The 18,487-nt window shown below is 30.8% G+C and overlaps 3 protein-coding genes across 3 annotated transcripts; 1 reads left to right on the top strand and 2 right to left on the bottom strand.

Annotated features, from left to right (window-relative positions):
- LOC130894620 (transmembrane protein 50A) lies at positions 1-5,446 on the top strand. The gene is made up of 5 exons (XM_057801547.1): positions 1-100; positions 4,660-4,754; positions 4,816-4,944; positions 5,004-5,139; positions 5,202-5,446. Exons 1-5 carry the CDS (start codon positions 91-93, stop codon positions 5,300-5,302), a joined length of 471 nt encoding a protein of 156 aa, XP_057657530.1. The 5' UTR covers positions 1-90; the 3' UTR covers positions 5,303-5,446.
- Positions 890-4,556, bottom strand: LOC130894613 (T-complex protein 1 subunit gamma). Its single transcript, XM_057801539.1, has 9 exons — positions 4,373-4,556; positions 4,249-4,310; positions 4,010-4,186; positions 3,750-3,947; positions 2,097-2,417; positions 1,717-2,040; positions 1,456-1,660; positions 1,220-1,398; positions 890-1,165 (listed from the first exon to the last, which is right to left on the bottom strand). The coding sequence occupies exons 1-9, from the start codon at positions 4,407-4,409 to the stop codon at positions 1,016-1,018; spliced, it is 1,653 nt and encodes a 550-aa protein (XP_057657522.1). The 5' UTR covers positions 4,410-4,556; the 3' UTR covers positions 890-1,015.
- Positions 5,447-6,190: 744 nt separating the features above from the next.
- LOC130894608 (uncharacterized) lies at positions 6,191-17,430 on the bottom strand. Its single transcript, XM_057801527.1, has 16 exons — positions 17,229-17,430; positions 16,832-17,031; positions 15,072-15,221; positions 14,585-14,841; positions 14,027-14,216; positions 13,788-13,960; positions 13,214-13,364; positions 12,193-12,318; positions 12,036-12,136; positions 11,793-11,976; positions 10,788-11,099; positions 10,417-10,731; positions 10,137-10,357; positions 9,618-9,947; positions 8,807-9,069; positions 6,191-6,891 (listed from the first exon to the last, which is right to left on the bottom strand). The coding sequence occupies exons 1-16, from the start codon at positions 17,255-17,257 to the stop codon at positions 6,735-6,737; spliced, it is 3,159 nt and encodes a 1,052-aa protein (XP_057657510.1). The 5' UTR covers positions 17,258-17,430; the 3' UTR covers positions 6,191-6,734.
- Positions 17,431-18,487: the final 1,057 nt, after the last annotated feature.

The raw sequence follows: 18,487 nt of genomic DNA, 5'->3' as shown, positions 1-18,487 counted from the left end.
TAGACAACTTTATTACTTGGAGTGACTATTTCGATAGGTAATAATTCTGAGTTATCGGAATATCTTTTTTTAAACTTTCACAACATCGAAATGGGTGAATGTAAGTAATTTTTAAACATATAATGTCCATTGTGTTATATTTTGAAATATAAGAACACTTTCTATTAGTGCTGATTTGAACACGGACTTCAAGATTATTAGTTTGTTTATTTAGTAGTTTGTGGTTCAACGATTTTCTAACCTCATTTTGTTAATAATGGATGTCAACAAACTTATCTTCGGAGCATTATTTCAAGTAAATTTGTTCAGTAGTAAGTAGTAATATAGATCACTTGGTGGCCCTAACTACCGCGTCTATGAAATCCATCAGCTGTTTCTTCATGAGGCCGGTTCGTCTAGCTACCAGCTGCAAATTCGATTTCACGTATCTGGTAGGTGCACTTTACAACTTTTGTGGCTAATTCATTGTTCGGGGGATGTAAAACCGGGGGTTTTTGGCTTCACCTGCAACACCAGGTTGGTAGCTCTGGCTGGAAGTCGAGGCAACGTTAGGATCCGGGGCCGTTTTGGTTTTTGCTGCGGTTGGACCTGGTTTTGTCAAAAGTACCTATCAGAATTTCGAAATTGCTAAGCTCATAACCTTCTGGGGGAAGAGGTGGATTTATAACGGTCTCTGCCGTTGCAGAACCCTTGGAACTTCGTTAGGTCTCTTTTGCCTTGAAGTAAACTCATGGAAATGAGCCGTCCTTTGCACCGGCTGCCGTTGGGTCCTCTCACGAACGTCAAGGTCCAACCGGCTCTTCGAGGAGGTAAATTTATGACTTGGGAACGAAAGTACCCCTCTACGTTCCTCTTCCAGTCATCAAGACAGAAAAAAAAAACGACAAAATAATTGCAAAAAAGTTTATTATTAGCGGAAATGAAACGTCGCAAGCCTCATCTTACTGGTGCTTGTGTTACAAACAAAAAAAAATTAAATTAATTAATTAAAGAAAATAAAAACAACGAAAACTTATTATTCGGTTTCCTTAGCTTCTTGCTGCTGCACCTGACTGGGCGTCGGGGGTTCCTTTCCACTATTCTTCTTTGATCCGGATACGATATCATCAATGCGCAACAAAAGTATCGCAGTTTCAATAGCAGTTTTATACGTTTGGAGTTTCACCTACAAAAATAATTGAATAAATACATTTCCAAACAGATAATTCATCAAACTCACGGCTAATGGTTCCCACAATTCCTTTTTATCCATTTCTATTAATTCCCCGGTTTCTCCATCTATGCCCCAAGTACAAGGTTTGTTAGCATCCGTATGATTTGCATGTTTAGCTCTTAAAGCAGTCAATGTTCTGATCGTGTTAGCTCCACAATTTTGAGCTAGAGTTCTAGGAACAATTTCTGAAACCCCGTTAATTTTCTCTATATAAATCATAGAATTATAGAATAATAACTCACCTAAAGCATGTGCAAGTGCTCTGTAAGGTCCGTGCGTTGCTTTTTGCAGGAGACGTTGCGCTACGGCCATTTCTATAGCTCCACCTCCTGGTACTAAACGAGGAGATAAAACGATGTTCCTAGCGACTTGTAAGGCGTCTTGGAGGTTCCTTTCGGTTTCGTTCAGGATATCTTTACTAGCTCCTCTTAGAAGGATCGTACAGGCCTAAAAATAACCAAATTTTTTATTTATATACAAGATTTTGTAATAAAAAAAATCACCTTTGGGTTTTTGCATTCAATGACGAAACAAAAATATTCATCCCCTATTTTTTTGATTTCGAAGAGACCTGCTCCGGTTCCAATATCGCTTTCTTGTAGTTCTTCAGTTCTGTTGACTATTGTGGCGCCGCAAGCTCTCGCTATTCTATTATTGTCTGATTTTCTGACACGTCGAATGGCAGATATTCCGGCTTTTAATAAATAGTGTTGAGCTAAATCGGAAATTCCTTTTTCTGTAAATACCACGTCCGGTTTATGGGCAATTAATTCATCACATTGACGTTTCACGTGTTCCTCTTCGAGTTCTAATAATTTAGTGAAATCCTAAAACAATTCGACATTAAATCAACATATTTTTAATATTAAATTTAGGTACTTACCGTTTGGGCGGTTATTTCAACGTTAGTTTGAGATTCTCCTTTTTTATATTCCAAAGCACAATCCAAAAGAATAATTCTCGGGTTCTGAATGTATCTTTTCATTTTCGGATGAGTTACGTCTTTATTAAGCATGACGCCTTTCAAAATTTTAGAATCTTCAATTGATCCACCGGGAATTTTTTCAACTTTAGCATATCTTTTAATGTCAACTTCCGTTCTACCGTTCTCCTCTAGTAATACTGTGTTTACTGCATCCAGCGCAATATTTACTGCTAAATCGGACCATTTACTCAAAAACTTCGTACCAATGCAGCCATTTACCTAAAATTGTTGATATTAAATAATAAATGGACCAGAGCAGATACAAACATCACAGAGCATCTAGAAACAAAACTGCACATCCCTTTTTTAATGTATATTGCAATATGCACATCCCTACACTATCATTTTGAACTTTCCACTTCCTTCTTCCCAGTTCAAGAAGGATTTTACTTCCAATTCTCTATGGAATTAGCAATTTGTTTCACATATTACTTATCACAGATCACCAATTATTAATTTGTTCCACAAACAATTTGTTTCACTTTTTCTTGAATCAAATGCACTTTGTTACATCTTGAACCATCTTATTGCTCAGAAATTCTTAGACTTTGCTCTCTTCTTGAGGCTTCTTCAATCGAACTCACCTTGTTAGATCCTAATCTGTACTACTGCTCGGAAGTTACTATGTTTTCCCTTTTTCTGAGGCTCTCCTAAATCAAATGCACTTTGTTGCATCTTAGTCCGTCATATTGTTCAGAAATTTCTGGGTTTTTCCTTTTTCCTGACGCTCTCCCCCACCAAAAGCACTTTGATCCGTCTTACTGCTCAGAAATTCCTAGTTTTTCCTCCTTTCTTGAAGCTTCTCAAATCTAGTTCACCTTGTTAGATTCAGATTTGTCTTATTTCTCAGAAGTTACTAGGTTTTCCCTTCCCCTGAGGCTTCTAACATCGAATTCACTTTATTGCACCTCGATCTGTCTCACTGTTCAGAGATTTCTAGGTTTTATCCCGAAATGAATGCACTTTGTTCCATTTTAATCAAACTCACTGATCAGAAACTCCTAGGTTTTGCACTTTTCATAGGGTTTTCCCAAATTGAATACATTTTGTTGCATTCTGATCCTTCTTAATGCTCAGAAAACCCTAGGTTTTACCAATTTCCTGAGATTCTCCCCAATCAAATGCAATTTGTCGCATCATGATCTGCCTTACTATTTAAAATTTTCTAGGTTTTGCCCTTTTCCTGAGGCTTCTCAAGTCAAATTCATCTCGTTACATCTTAAGCTATCTTACTGCCCAGAAATTCCTAGGTTTTGTGGATCTTACTGCTCAGAAATTCCTAACTTTTGTGCTTTATTTCCCCAATTATACTCATTTTGTCCAGTTTCCAAAAACAGACAGCAAAAACCCACAAAGGAACAAAAAATACAGCTAATAATAATACAGTTGGAATTCTGGTAAAAAATAAATAAATTTTAGGATTAACTTACAACAGGAAATGTAAAATCACTACTAGTAAACCCAAACAAACTCGATACATAAAAATATACTAATTAGAAAACCAATTCTACTTGACCTCAAATAGATTTTGATAAATTTGAATCAACTTACCACTTTTGCCAAGGCATTTTTATCGTTTCTATCAATGGGAACACTCAAAGGTCCTTCTAATAATTGAACCATATCCTCAAGTGCTTGTCTGTACTGACGAATAATAACAGTAGGATGTATTTGTTGTTCCAAGAATTGTTCGGCAGCAGCTAACATTTCACCTGCCAAGACAATTACAGAAGTAGTACCATCACCTACCTAAGAAAGGAGAGATTATTAATTATAAAAATATTTTTATTTTCTATTTCAATTTATTATACCTCTTCGTCTTGTGTTCTTGCAATTTCTATCATACTTTTAGCAGCAGGATGTTGTACTGTGATTTCTCGTAGAATAGCATTTCCATCATTGGTCATCACAATACCTCCCATGGGGTCCATTAACATTTTCAACATTGCTTGGGGACCCAAACATGTTCTTATAACATCGGCGATTTGCTAAAAAACTCAGTATTCACAGTAAAATAGCTAATAAATTTTTAGCACGTGTTTTATCTTACCTTCCCGGCATTGATGTTCTCCAACTGAACTTTTCGGCCGGATTCTCGTTTAGTATTTTGACCTAAAACATCACAATAACAAGTTAATTATCCAAGTAAAACTGAAAATTCATATAATTCTTACTTAAAACTAGAATAGGCGCTCTTCCTCCCCCAAACATTTTAATTTTTTGAAGTTAAATCGATATAAATCAACACGAGATTCTACAGGAACTCCTTGCTGTCAAAATTGTCACTAGGCAGTCTTCTTCTTTTCGTTATAAGTTTCATTACGTGGTTTATATAGTAAAAGTCCAAAATTAATTAAAATTGACATTTGTTTTTCTAAATGTCATATTTTTATGTGATAGAATGAAAGTGTTGTTTACTTAATAAAAGAAAATTAGAATAATCAACAGAAAATGGCTTTAGGGGATTGTTGCGAAAATCTAAATTTACCTCCATGCGTTTGGTTTGAAGGAGGAGATAAAAGAAACGCCATTGTTTCTATGTTAGCTGGATTATTGGTAAGGCACCAACTTGAAAAGTATGATTCATATTTATTATGGAGTTAATTTCTCGTTGTAGTTTTTCGCTGGCTGGTGGTGTATCATAGACGCAGCTAGCGTACACAAAAATATTTTAGCCGGTTATCATATGTGTGGAGTTGTAGGAACCATATCCTTACTTATGGTAAACTCGGTATCCAACGCTCAGGTATGTTATATTGATTTATATACCTTAATTATAGATTACGCACAATTCTAATTTTCCAGATGAGAGGCGATGTATATGAGGGAGGGTGTTTAGGTACAAGAGGTACAAGAATTTGGCTATTTTTAGGTTTTGTAATGGGTTTCGCTGCCGTAATAGCATCTTGTTGGATATTGTTTGCTGATTTCATGGTAGATGGTTAGTGATTTTTTTAAATTATTCAAATTTATTTTTTTATGATTATATATCATTTATTTTAGGTAAACGTTGGTCTGGTGTTGCCCTTTTTCTTCAAAACGCTTTGATATTTATAGCTTCGATAATATATAAATTTGGAAGATCTGAAGACTTGTGGGGTTGATTATTCGGATATAAATAACGTAGGATAGTTTAAATGTCAAAATGGAGGTAAATCTATTCAACATTTTATGATTTATACAATTTTTTTTTGACGCAGATTTACTATAACAAAAATAAATGATGCAACTGCAATATTTTCTGAAAAGTTTTTTGTGCATTTTTTTTAAACATAAGTATATACAATCACAATTAAAATTTGATTTTTTTAATAAGCTGAAATGTACTGCATTCAGTATTAGAGTGTAATTTGCATTTTTATATATTTAAAACGTTCTTTGCATTAAAATAAATCACGGAAAGTACTTGTGTTCAAGCAATTTGAACAAATATAGCATTAATTTAATATTATTTGTATAAGTATATGGAAAAGTTGATAAATTAGTTTTGTATTTATTTTGGTTTAATCGTACGTAATAATAATAAATGTAGTTTCTATTCGTATAGGACATTTTTTTCACAAAAAAACCTATTTTTTGTTTCGTTTTGAGTAGTGCATCACTTAAGGTATCATACATTGATATGAAATACACCAATAAGAGCATTAGATTTTAACCAGTCAAATTATTAAGGTTTTCTCATTTTTTTTAAACGTTTTATCGTAAAATTAGATCATAAGAAAATTTTAAATCATAATTGATTTTTTGGTTAATATAATGTGTTCTATGTCATCTGTCAATTGTTTTGTTGTCTGTCACACTTGTCATCTGTCTTTTCGGTTAGGTAAACAGCAGGATAATGAAATATTTTTGCTTGAATATAAAGTCAAAAATCCCTAATTTTTTTCATCATTCGTCGATTTCCCTTCAGTTATCGATTATTTCAACTTACCGATTTTACTATTCAGATATTTTTGTTCAGGTTACCCCAAGAAAAAGATTAAAAACAATAATTAAAACGTTATATAGTCGAAATTTTATTCAAAATAGCTGCAATTTATGTACTATGTATATTTAAAATTACATAATTTCTAAAAAAAAACTTCTACAAATAAAGTTTTGATTCAATATACGTCTATGAAGCACAATAAAATTGGTGGATTTGAAATTTCTAATTAAACTTTCTTTGTGTTTTATATCACAGTCAGATATAAGTACTTCAGAAGCACAATTCAACATTTACAGGAAACTGTGTCTTATCATTGAAAATAATTGAATAGAAAATCAACATTTGATACAAGACATAGAACAAGAACAATTTTTTTTGGTTTGAGTGTATATTAGTGTAAAAACTCTATATGTTCACCCTGTATATTGGAAGACACATTATTTTAAAAATTTAGATCCACTGATTCTTTTAAAAAAATATTTTAGAAACGATTATTGTCAGTAGTCGATTAGCTGAATGCTTTAGTCACAAGTGTGTAAAATTAATTCGAGAACAAAAAAATAAGGTATGAAAAAAATAACAAAGGGGTTAATATACTTTTTTCATTATTAGATATGGTTTCCGTACGTTTTATTTGAACCACGTTCCATTAACCCATTCGTTTCTGATTCCTTGAGTCTAATTTCTTCGCAAGGTAAAGTTTCATAGTTGTGTTCCGTAGAAGTCATCATAGGAGTTTTTATGTATCTCTTCTTTCTGAAATACCTACAAAACGATTCAACAAAACTAAATTATATATAAGTAAAAGGAAAGTGACAAATTTCACCCTGTAGAACTATACAAGATTATGCCAAAATGAGAAGTTTGCTTTCGCCATGTGAAAATGAAGAAAACTTAGTTGCCACCATAAAAAGCAATAATATCTATGGTACTGAGAGGTTTCGTTAAAAAAAAAATAAAAAGATAGAAGACAAATGGACTTTGTAGCGATTAAAAACCGATTACATAAGAACAGCTCTTATATTGACAACTGAAAGTCTGACAATACTCCACATGAGACTATGAAAAGAGCAATAGACACAAAAGGAGCTTTGAGAATACATAACACAGTTCATAGAGGACTCAACTACATAAGAAGATGAGATATAGACCTAATGTTAACCTGAATAAGTTTCTAATTACCTTTACTAAGAAGAAAAAACTCAAGTTCAAGACGAGCAAGCCATTAAGTGGAAAACAGAAGGGAAATATATGGGGCTCACACGATTAAACTTTTCTGGAACAAACACGAAAAAGAAATAATCACTAAAACCACAAAAGTGTGCAGAAACTTCGCAAGGAGGAATTGGGAATGTAACCTAAAATTCCTACTATGAATATACTAAAACTAGTTTGAATATCATGATAAATAATATCATAAAGATACAAAGGTTGGTTTACATTTGTGCCATGAAATTATGCCTAACAGACGCACTAGAAGTGATTCTAAATCGCACACCTCTCCACATAGTACTGGAAAAAACATCACATCATCATGGTAAAACTGTTAAAAAATGACCAAACCATACATACCATAATATACACAAATTATATTTATTCTTCTAAGAAATCGACATAGCCGCAGTCATTAAATTTTCGTCACTATTAATTTAAATATTATGAAATTTTTTAATAATCAGTGAAATCCATCATTTTTGTACTTTGTTACTTTTTGGCACATATAATAATTTTCAGGTTAAGCTAAAGTGCTCAGAACAATAAAATGAGATTGACAAACGACAAAGTAATCATGGAACAAAGAAATAAAATACTTATAACCGAATAGATCGAATTATTAAAAAAAAGAAGAATGTAGTTCAATTGAAACAAAAGCATAACCTAAGAAAATTATAACAATAAACAAAAAGTATCCCGAATTATTTAAATAATTAATACAAACTGCAAAAGTATGAAATTATTTTGAATCGTGAGTGATAAGTAAAAATAGTACTAAGTGATGTTACAGGGAGTAGTTAAAAAGCTACAGGTGATAGTTTTATTACAAACTTTTAGAAATTCCAATTTAGTACAAATACTAGTTCTTTTAGGGTATATATTGATAAATAAAGAGAAAAAATATATCGAAAATAAGTAAAATAGTTGAAATCGTAGAAATATATCACATCACTCAATATGTCTTGTGATTAACTAAGAAAAACATATTTTTTTTGCTAAAAATCGATTTTATTCTTCAATTCAATCTATTTCGGGAATAATACAATTATCCAACGCTTCTCTAACTTCTCGATGCCCTGCTTGTAGAAAGATTTGTTTTTTGTCTCAAAATAGACTTCGGTTTCAGCAATTGATTTTTAATTTGACTGAATTTATTATCTGTGAACATTTTTTTGGGATGAGCTAATAGCCGGTAGTCACTGGGGACTAGATCTGGATTATACGGTGGATAACATAGCTATTCATTCAATTTAACCATGGTTGTCATTGACTTGTGAATCGGTGCATTGTCTTGGTGAAACAGTGAGGCCGGTTTTCTTTGATTTTGCATTCAAATGATCCAACAACTTTATTCAGTATTCGCTATTGATTGTCTCTGTTGTGACCACGTTCAAATCCCACAAATGGTATGGAGAGAAATGGATATTGAGTGATGTATTATATGTCCACAAAAGTGGTTACTCACCTGTAAACTAAAAATCCTATTGGCACGATTAGAAGAATAATAAACAGCAAATAAAGATGATTGAAAGAACTTTGTACTGAACTTTCTTTTTGTATAATCTGAGAGTTACTAGTTTTTAATTTTTCGTAGTAAACAATATCGTGTTGGGTACCTTTATACATATTATTTATAATAAAAGTCACACAATATTTCGTGTTTGGTTCTAGTCTTTCTTTCTCAGAATTACCTATAACTATGTTGTCAGTCTTACTGATATTATCAACCTAAAAAAAACATACTTAAGTCTTCTACACTATATGTTGGATCTCCTATTATAGAAAATTTGTTTTTTTTTGTCCCGATTAACAGACACTTCATTTGACTTTGTCGAGCAGGAGCATTTTCAAATCGAAATCATTCAGTAGACTTAGTACTATAATTATAACGTGCAAATGTTAATTTTCACAGGTTTTCTACGGTTTCAAGTTGTATAAAACATAAAATATGAACTAAGTTGAACCGAAGATTAATAGAAACCAAAATTACGTTCATAATATTGTTGTAACATCTAAAAGTTACTTTAGGAATTTATATAAACAAACAATCTGTTTAATTAAACAAAGTGTGAAGTGTTTTTGACTGGTTATCTAAAGATCCTTTTCACCAGATGTTACACATACTAAAAAGTCACTAGTGAGTGATTGCTGTATAGTATACCCCAAGAATAGGCCCAGGATGTTGGTTATTAACCCACGAAGGTTGTAAAAAGCCAATATGAACCGAATTGAACCGACGCGAGGACAAGGTTCATAGAAACTGTATGAAATTTTACCTTTATAACTTGCGATATCCATGTATGTCCAAACTTATTACAAATATTATTGGTTATCCTTTTGTTTTTCAATATATCACCATCGATTGGTGTATTTTTGTCATAATCTTGAACGACAACTGTCATAGTGTAATATTCTAATCTACTATCCAATTTTGGTGGTTTAAACATCAAAGATTTTTCTCCTTTGGCTAATAATTTTGGCATTTGATCGATATGATGTCCTAGGTCGTCAATTTTAATGAATTTTTCAGTAAAATCGCTTTCGTACATTGTATTACCGGATCTTATGTATATATTGTGGTTACTACCATAGGGAAGGTTTTTTATCTAAAAAATGTCACTAATTATATAAATTAAAATTACAAATACCAACAAAACAGTAACAAAATAATTTATAACATTGATTTGTTTGGTTTTTTGGATAGATTAAAAACTAAACACAAAAACTTCGATTACTTGTTAAAACAGTGGTGGAATAAGGGAGACTTAGAAGGTGGTGGTTGCGTTGAGACTTACCTGATATGTGTAGGCATAATAATAAGTTTGATTAACAATATTGTAAACTCCACGATGAAACGTTCCACTTTTTTCATCAGTACTATTCAAAACAACATCAAATCTTGTTATGGTCCCGTTTTGATGGTACGGATGCAACCATGTAACGTTCAAATAACAATAATCATTAATCGGATGACAATCTACTATTCTATAAGTTATATTAGTAGGTTTTCCTGGTACTAAAATCGATTTTTGCTATAAAAAAAAATGATTTTTTAACGATAAATATTATACTTACCCCTTTCACTGGCATTTCCCCTCACGATTACTTCCTTTCCGAACGAGGGGGTATTAAGATTCTTCAAGCTCACCCTAAACGTATAAGGTTGAAAGGGCGTCAGTGGTTTGGATTCCACGCAGTACTTCTCAGGCCACAAACTACATTTTTTCACAAAACTAATGGAAGCTTTACATTTTTTAAAGGAAAGACTGTTGCATTTATTCACTTGCACCTCTTTGATTATACCATTAGAATTAGTCGGTAAATCGTATCGAAGAAAAGCTGATTCCGTACCGATGGAGTATAATTCTAGATTTTCAGGCGCTGGAGCAACTGGAATATATAAAATTAGGTTATAACTCGATTACATAACCTAAAAAACAAATTACCTCCTGCTTTAGTTGAAAAATGAAGTGTATAGTTGCTAGTTTTGATATTATTATAAAGATTCCTGCCATTTCTAGCTGTTAAAATAATAAGGTTGTACTGCGTGTTGGGTTGTAAACCGTTTATTTCGTAATTAGTGTCTGTTTGTATGGAAATCTGTTTGGAAAAATTCAAACTCGAATTCTCAACAATTAGAGTGTATACTAATCTACCGTACTGTTTACGACAATCTACTGGTTCCCAGATAACTTTTATGGAAGTTTCTGAAGCTCTGAGTTGGATATTGGACGGCAGTTCTTCCAGATTTGGTTCCCCTTAAATGACAAAAAAGTAGGTAGGTGTAATTAATATATTTTCTAAATCTTCTTCAAGAAAAAATCAAAAGAAAATACAATGTACAAAGTTAAAAATCTAGTTATATTTCTTCTTTTTATATTATTTTTATGCGAAATATCAAACTTGAATGTTGGCAGCACTGTAAAAGATCCGTTCATTTAGTTAAATGCGATTCAACTCTTGGGGTATCTAATGAATTGTCAAGTCGATTAAATACATTAGGCAACCAACCTTACAATTTGACAACAAAAATCTTTTTTCGCATTTCGCAAAAAAAACCTTCAAAACGAATTCTATGTTTTAATTCCATAGAGATAAACAAATTACATTTCTATGATTATTTCTCATGGAACACAACAAAAATATATTGGTAACACTTGCGTTGACACATAAGACTGACATTTGATTGTGAAGTATGACATATCAATCAACAATTTTTTTCAATACAAACTGTTCAAAATGTTATTAAACGTAATAAAAATATTTCATTTGAAATTAAGAAGAATCCGGACACTATCACAGTAAATAAAATCAAAAAGTAAGTAATTAAATACTTCCAATTATACTTGATTATAAATAAATAAATAAATGAATTCTATAATGGTAATAATATGTCCTATTTCTTGTATTCAAAGTGATAAATTAATCTAATAACACATTATTCACTTTACCTGTTTCTAAAGTATGTATAAACAGCTTTTTATCAGTCTCGTGTAACACTGTCGATATCGTTACATTGTAGACTGTATAAGGTATTAAATTTCTCAAAGTTATATCTTTATATTTAGTGCTAATGAAACCGTTAGATTGGAATCTTTCAAGATTGTGTGGTTCTCCTGTACAAATATCATTTCCCTGAAATAAATCATCATATTTTACTTTTAATTAACATATTTGCATACGAAACAAGTTACCTGATAAAAAATGAAATAAGATATAGAATTATCGGCGTCTTTGTCGGCCCATTTCAGTCTTATCGAATTAGTGGTACTTGTGTGATATATTTCGGGAAAATCTTAAAAATATTGTAACAAAAATCGACTATAATGAATAATTTTCAATAGTTTTTACCTTTGATTTTGGGGTAGACAATTTTTTTTGGTTTCCAGCTCGGATTTGCTATCAACTGGCAAGTTATATTGTCTTCTGCTATATTTTCTATTGCTTTATTCAATTTCAAAAACGTTACTTTTATTTCTGCAATAAAAATTTTTACAGAATCAATCAACAAAATCCTATGTAGAAATGAGCAAAACAAGAACAAGTTCTAGAGTAGAGCGATCTTGATATTAGTCCTTCCTTGTCGGTATTATTATTGCTTCTAATCTTGCCTGCTTGGTCTCATTATTTTGATCATAGCTTGGGACTTGCCTGTTCTCCATTGTTCTTGATTTGGTCTTCCTTTTCAACCTCTAATTCATCTTCTACAGTTTCAGATTTAATCTTGCTTCTTCAGTATTATTCTTGATTTCGGCTGGTCTTAGTCCTCCTTTTTCAATCTTATTGGTTCAGTATTATTGTTTTGTTCTAGTCTTACTTTTACAGTATTGATCTCAATCCTCCTTTCTCGGCATTTCCCTTCATTTTAATCTTGTTTTTTTAATCTTAGTCTGCTTTTTTAAGTCTTTTTTCAGGTCATTTTTTTTAGTCATGACTTTAGTCTTGCTTGCTCAGTATTATTCTTTATTTTAGTTTGCCTTGTATCTTCTTAGTCTTCCTTTTTACATCTTTGTTTTCCTTTTCAAGTATTTTGCTTCAGTCCTTTTTTGATCTAGGCTTTGTCTGACCAGCCTCGGTTTTGCTTAAATACTTACCGTCTTGGTTTCACTCATTCGCCCTATTTCTGTATACATACGTATCACAAAAAAATAGTTCTGTGAAAGGGAATCGAAAAATGAAAGCAAAATATATGACAAACATTTCGATATGTGAAATTAAGCAATAATGAACATATTCAGTACAACAAACTGTTATATACCCTCATCCTTATTGCTTGTTGAGGTAATGAGTATGCAAAATAGTGGAAAAATCTTCAAAATAATATTTCTAGTTTAAAGATAATTCTGTCAAATAGGCGAAAAAAGTATATTACCATTTTCATTACAAACTCTCGCATTGTCTATAGCCCAAAAACCTCCTGTTTCATTAGATTTGGTATCAGAATATTTTGTTTCGACAAATAGATTTACTTTATCCATTTGGATGTTTTCTTCTTTCAGTTTTATCTCGACCCAATCTTCTTTCTAAAATTAAACATTGAAAGATACCTAAGCTGAATTGTTTAATCAAAATTTTAATAATTTGACGCCGTTTATGTTTCCACAAACACTTTATTTAGATACCGATATAGGACTAAAGCATGGAAAGAGAAATTAGAAGACCTGCATGAACCACTATCGTTTTGGGTTATTTTCTTTGATTTTTCCATTCTATTTGTTTCTTCTTCCACCTCAAATAACATTGATATCGAATGTAAAGGTTTAAATTGAATTGCAGGCAACTATGTCAATAGACAAACTAAAGTATGTTGTTTAATATCACCCGTTCTTCTTGCTTTCCCTTTTCCAAGTTTTCCCCTTTGATTAATACAAAAGTGAAATTCCAATTTATACACGTTTTAGATATTTTTCTACTAAATTTATTTAATAAAATAAACATTTTCTTACCTTATTTGGTTCTACTACTTTCAAAATTTTTTTGGTTTTATTCATATAAAAGAATATTATTTCACAATGTCGACAAATTTTAACCAAAATTGAAACACACAACTGTTTACTTGGTAGTGACAATATAGGACCCAATCTCGAAATCTGCGTTGTTTTGGTGTACATAAAACTGTCTAAAAACATTTTTTTTTTTTCATTGTACATAATTTATCATCGATTATTTTTTTAATAATATTTACTTTGATGAATTTTCCACAAACTGGAATTGGCACTACGCATAAACATATACATAGCATTCAACGGTTTGCTAAAATTGTGATCTATCAAAATTCTATTGAGGTTCCCATCAATCAGCTGCACCAGACCTAATTCATTAGAACTAATAATAAAATTTCTCCATTCGTTTTGTGATAAAATATTCGAGGAGGCCTAAAAATATCCCATTTTGACTAAACTACATAGATAAGTGGCATTTCATTAAGGATTTCGGGAAATTTTAATTTTCAAGTGGTAATTACATCTGTTTTGTTAACAAGTGCATATTTTTAGGTGTAGTTAAAAATTAATCCACTGTACCTATCCATAATTAAACTAAAAATACGCGTTACGAGCAGAAATTTACTTAAAATGCAGTTCCTCATTAAAAATAATTGATATTTGTATCATATCTATAATTATTGTTTAAAAAAACTGATTTTATTATTAATAAAAAGAACTCGCTGTCCTATTTCGTCAAAATACGTATCTAATTAAGCTATTAAAGAATTATAAGAGAAAATCAATTTTTTATTTCTAACCTTAGTGTGTTCGAGGGCCCCATTTTTCACATCACCTCTCACGTTTTTTGGTATAGCATCATATTGTTTAAGATAAATATCTTGGTAATCGATGAAAAAATAATAACAAGGTTCATTGTAAGGGTTTTTTCCAGAACAAACAAATATTTCAATAAAACTTTCAGTTCGAACTGAAAATGCTTGTTTAAAGACGGCAGCCAAATCGAGCCGTTCTTTGAATTCTTCTGTAGCATTTGAGACAAAAATTGTTGGCAAATCTAAACATAAACAGATTATTTACCATTCATATATAACTGTGAAATATTTTTGTACATACATGTACACCGGACTTTTGAACGACAAAATTATATCATAACCTTAAATAATTTTCAATATCTTCTTTATATTTGAAAATATGGCCTATTACTAGAAGTGTCAAGTCATAGTATAGATATTTCTTACAAGTTTCTATATAAAAGAAAGATAAAAAAGTAGAAGAGATACTTACCTTCCCATCTAATATCGGTAACTAATTCTTTGGTTCTAATTGAATTTACATCAATTTGCCAATCTGTTATGGACCATAATTTATTACAAGTACTATTCATTGTAAATTTACAATCATATTCATTTTGTATAGGAGGTATAAATTTCGTTTCTAAAAACATATGAATATAAAACAAGGTTATGTGCATAGTTAAGTAAAAATATATTACAAATATTGTATATTCAAATGAAAGGTGTACAATTTCGTAACAATTTATCAACAGTTTCTATTTAAAAATAGTTTTATGTGTATTATTGCTGGTGAAGTAGTGCATTGTATCATATTTCTACAGAAGACGAGATAATCATCGGTAAAATGTATTACACTGATTTATAATTAAAATTATATATGTATCGATCTTTATATAGACTCTCGTAATACAAACACTCCTTAATATAATTAGTTTTCTATTTATATCATTTGAATCACAATTTAATCTATTATTCCAAATCATAAATCAAGTTATAAATAATAAACTATCATGTACGATAGTCGCCTTGTATTATTCAATCGATTACAAAACATTATTCAGATAGTTAATTAAAGTTATTAGGAAATGGGCGGGAAGATAAAGAGTAAACATAAATTAGGCATGACTCATTTTATAGTAGATCAAAATAGATGATACTGTTATTAAAGCAATATATTTTGGGGGGATGGAAATACACATTTTATAGGTTATAATAAATAAAGTCAATATTTTTTATATTTACTATAAAAAAGATAATAATACTTATAAACTGTCAAATGTCAGAAACTGAGTTTCAACCAACCCAAGAACTCTTTAACAAAGGACGGTTTACTTAACCAAATCTGTCAGTTTCTCTTTCTGACGTAACACAAATTACACGTCATTACTTCACTTGATAGTACGCGAATCGATGACTTCACCCCAAAATGCGCACGCGTGAATTTGACCGCGGACAAAGCTAAACATGATTAATGTACCATGACGTCTTTCACCTATATCAATAATTGTCATCGAACAAGAAAGAAGACTGTAATCAACCGTCAAATGTCAAAAAATAACAAGGACTCTTTGACAAAGACGAGGATGAACTACTTAACCAAATCTATACAAAATTGGATAGTTTATAATATCTATCAACTTTTATTTTTCACGTCTTAATAATTGAAATATGTGTATATTTTGAAAACACCTTGTATATGTATTACACATGTTTTGCATCTCTACATACAATATAATTGACAAATAACTATTAATAGGAAATAATCAGATCATATATATACACGAAGTTTATTTTAACAAACCGAAACGAAAATAAATTTTGTCGTTAACACATGAAAATATACTCAAAATAATAAACAAACATTTAAAACTCAAATAATTTTTTTAATATTCCATTTATTTGAAAAAAAAAACTTTCCGATTGAAAATATCTGAACTAAATTTAATCTAAATGTTGAAATATTTATATCTGGTATCTAATCGTATACTCATAAAGCGTAACTCAACATTTCTTGTGATCTATTAAATTGTATAAAGAAATTCTTATCTGTTAGATAATAAAATTAAATAGTGTGTGTTTAACCTTCACTAGAAAATGTCTGTATTCTTATAAATCAATTTAGTGTCGTGTACCTGCATAAAGTATAAATACATTACTTTTGAAATGTTTACGTATTGGGCAATGACCCCGTTATAACAAAACCTGCCAAAAATTGCATAAGTCGTCTCGTGAAAAAAAAAATACACTTACCGATATGAGGTAAGTCTCGCGATGTTTTCGGAATTGGATATACCCAACCGATTCCGACGTATCTTTCTAAATCTTCAGCTATGCAACTGGGATATAAAAAATTTTCACTCTTTTGAACAATGTAAGTCACATTGATGCCGGTAACGTTAAGTAAAGGATAAAATGTCAGCAAAATTATCAAAAACAACATTTTAGCTCTCCTGCAATAAAATTATACACAACATAACTATATAATTACTTTGTGAAAGTAATTAATTTTGAATTAAACGTATTATTAAGCACTGATCACGCTATGCACTCCTTATCTAACTAAAAAGTGTGGTTGATCTATGGTGTTTACCATACCATTTGTTTACCGGGAGTGGGGTTGAATTAATATGTTCAATACAATACGTACTTGTCCTGGATTAAATCGTTATAACTCATTGGTATTTGAGAAACATTTTATTACCAGAGCGCGATATTAATTTGAACACATACAAGTGTGTATAAATAGAAAAGTCCTTGAGTTTTTATTTAATGTAGTCATCGCTTTCCATTTTTCTATTGGTTAAACAACGGTTTCTTGTTGCAATTCGTTTATTTATAAGTTGTTGTATTAGACAACCCACTAAGCATACATGCAAAAAGGATTGTTGGAAACAGGTGGTTCGTTAAATCGACAAAAATGTAGAGGAGGGAACTATTTCATTCCCGTAACAATAATAACGAATATATATGAAAAGCTAAATATAATAAAAATAATCCTGCTTTAGGAAAATGCCGTATTATTAACGTATTTGAAAATATAGAAACCTAAAATTCTATATAATTAATACATCAAATAATTATTTTAATAATAGAACCAGAAATGATATATATAGGGAGAAGTTTCTCATTTTGAGGTTATGTTCTGTTTATTTCACACTTCAAATTAGTTTCTTCTTAATTTGATATTTCTGTGGTTCTTGTTGCTATATAACAGCTGTGATCTATAAATGTTGGTATAAATGAATTTTAGAACGAGAAGGCCAAAAATGGTTACAAAAAACTAATCAAAATAAATGTTTAAAAGTGAATTCTTTCAGATTTTGTATTGAAAACTATCTAAAAAGAAAATTTAACAGTAAATTCATGAACATAACCTAGAAATACGAAATATTTTGACATTCATGGAGCATCATCATCGACTTCGAGGTACCAAAAAACTGTATCAAACGGAAAGACAATAGATGAATTGACAGAAAATGTCATTTCAATAAAATAGATGTTTTAAAATCAATAGTTTGGAACCGAACATGTCTACCTCTAATTTATTTCATCTAGGAAACCAACATGTCTACCTACCTCTAATTTATTTCATCTAGGAAACCAACAGGTATTGTTTGTTTTTTTTGGAAAAATATTAAGTTCTATGAAGGTAATTAATCTAGAATTGAATCGTTCATTCATGTTTTTAAATCATCTTATATTCGGTAATTTTAAACAAAATAATTATTGATAAATTACTTGGCAATTGCCAGGGACGAACCTGCACATTTAGATCGAAGTTTTTGTCTATATAAATATTACTAATCTATAAAAGATTCGAAAAATTGTCAATTTATTTGGCTTTGCCAGGATTAGAATTGCCCATTTGAATCGCATTAAAAATTATATGTTTTTGATATAAAAATT

This window comes from Diorhabda carinulata, chromosome 5 (genome assembly GCF_026250575.1).
Source record: "Diorhabda carinulata isolate Delta chromosome 5, icDioCari1.1, whole genome shotgun sequence".
Taxonomy (NCBI): domain Eukaryota; kingdom Metazoa; phylum Arthropoda; class Insecta; order Coleoptera; family Chrysomelidae; genus Diorhabda; species Diorhabda carinulata.
Note: the sequence above shows the minus strand (reverse complement) of the source record. Positions and strands in the feature narration are given on the sequence as shown.

Coding starts and splice junctions, on each gene's coding strand:
- LOC130894613 (XM_057801539.1), bottom strand. CDS start 4,409: ATGTTTGGGGGAGGAAGAGCGCCTATTCTAGTTTTAA. Junction 1,661..1,716: donor TTGAATGCAAAAACCCAAAG/GTGATTTTTTTT, acceptor GGTTATTTTTAG/GCCTGTACGATCCTTCTAAG. Junction 1,166..1,219: donor AATTGTGGGAACCATTAGCC/GTGAGTTTGATG, acceptor TTATTTTTGTAG/GTGAAACTCCAAACGTATAA.
- LOC130894620 (XM_057801547.1), top strand. Junction 4,945..5,003: donor ACTCGGTATCCAACGCTCAG/GTATGTTATATT, acceptor CTAATTTTCCAG/ATGAGAGGCGATGTATATGA. Junction 5,140..5,201: donor TGCTGATTTCATGGTAGATG/GTTAGTGATTTT, acceptor CATTTATTTTAG/GTAAACGTTGGTCTGGTGTT.
- LOC130894608 (XM_057801527.1), bottom strand. CDS start 17,257: ATGAGTTATAACGATTTAATCCAGGACAA. Junction 14,842..15,071: donor TACCGATATTAGATGGGAAG/GTAAGTATCTCT, acceptor GTTTATGTTTAG/ATTTGCCAACAATTTTTGTC. Junction 9,070..9,617: donor GGATATCGCAAGTTATAAAG/GTAAAATTTCAT, acceptor TGTTTTTTTTAG/GTTGATAATATCAGTAAGAC.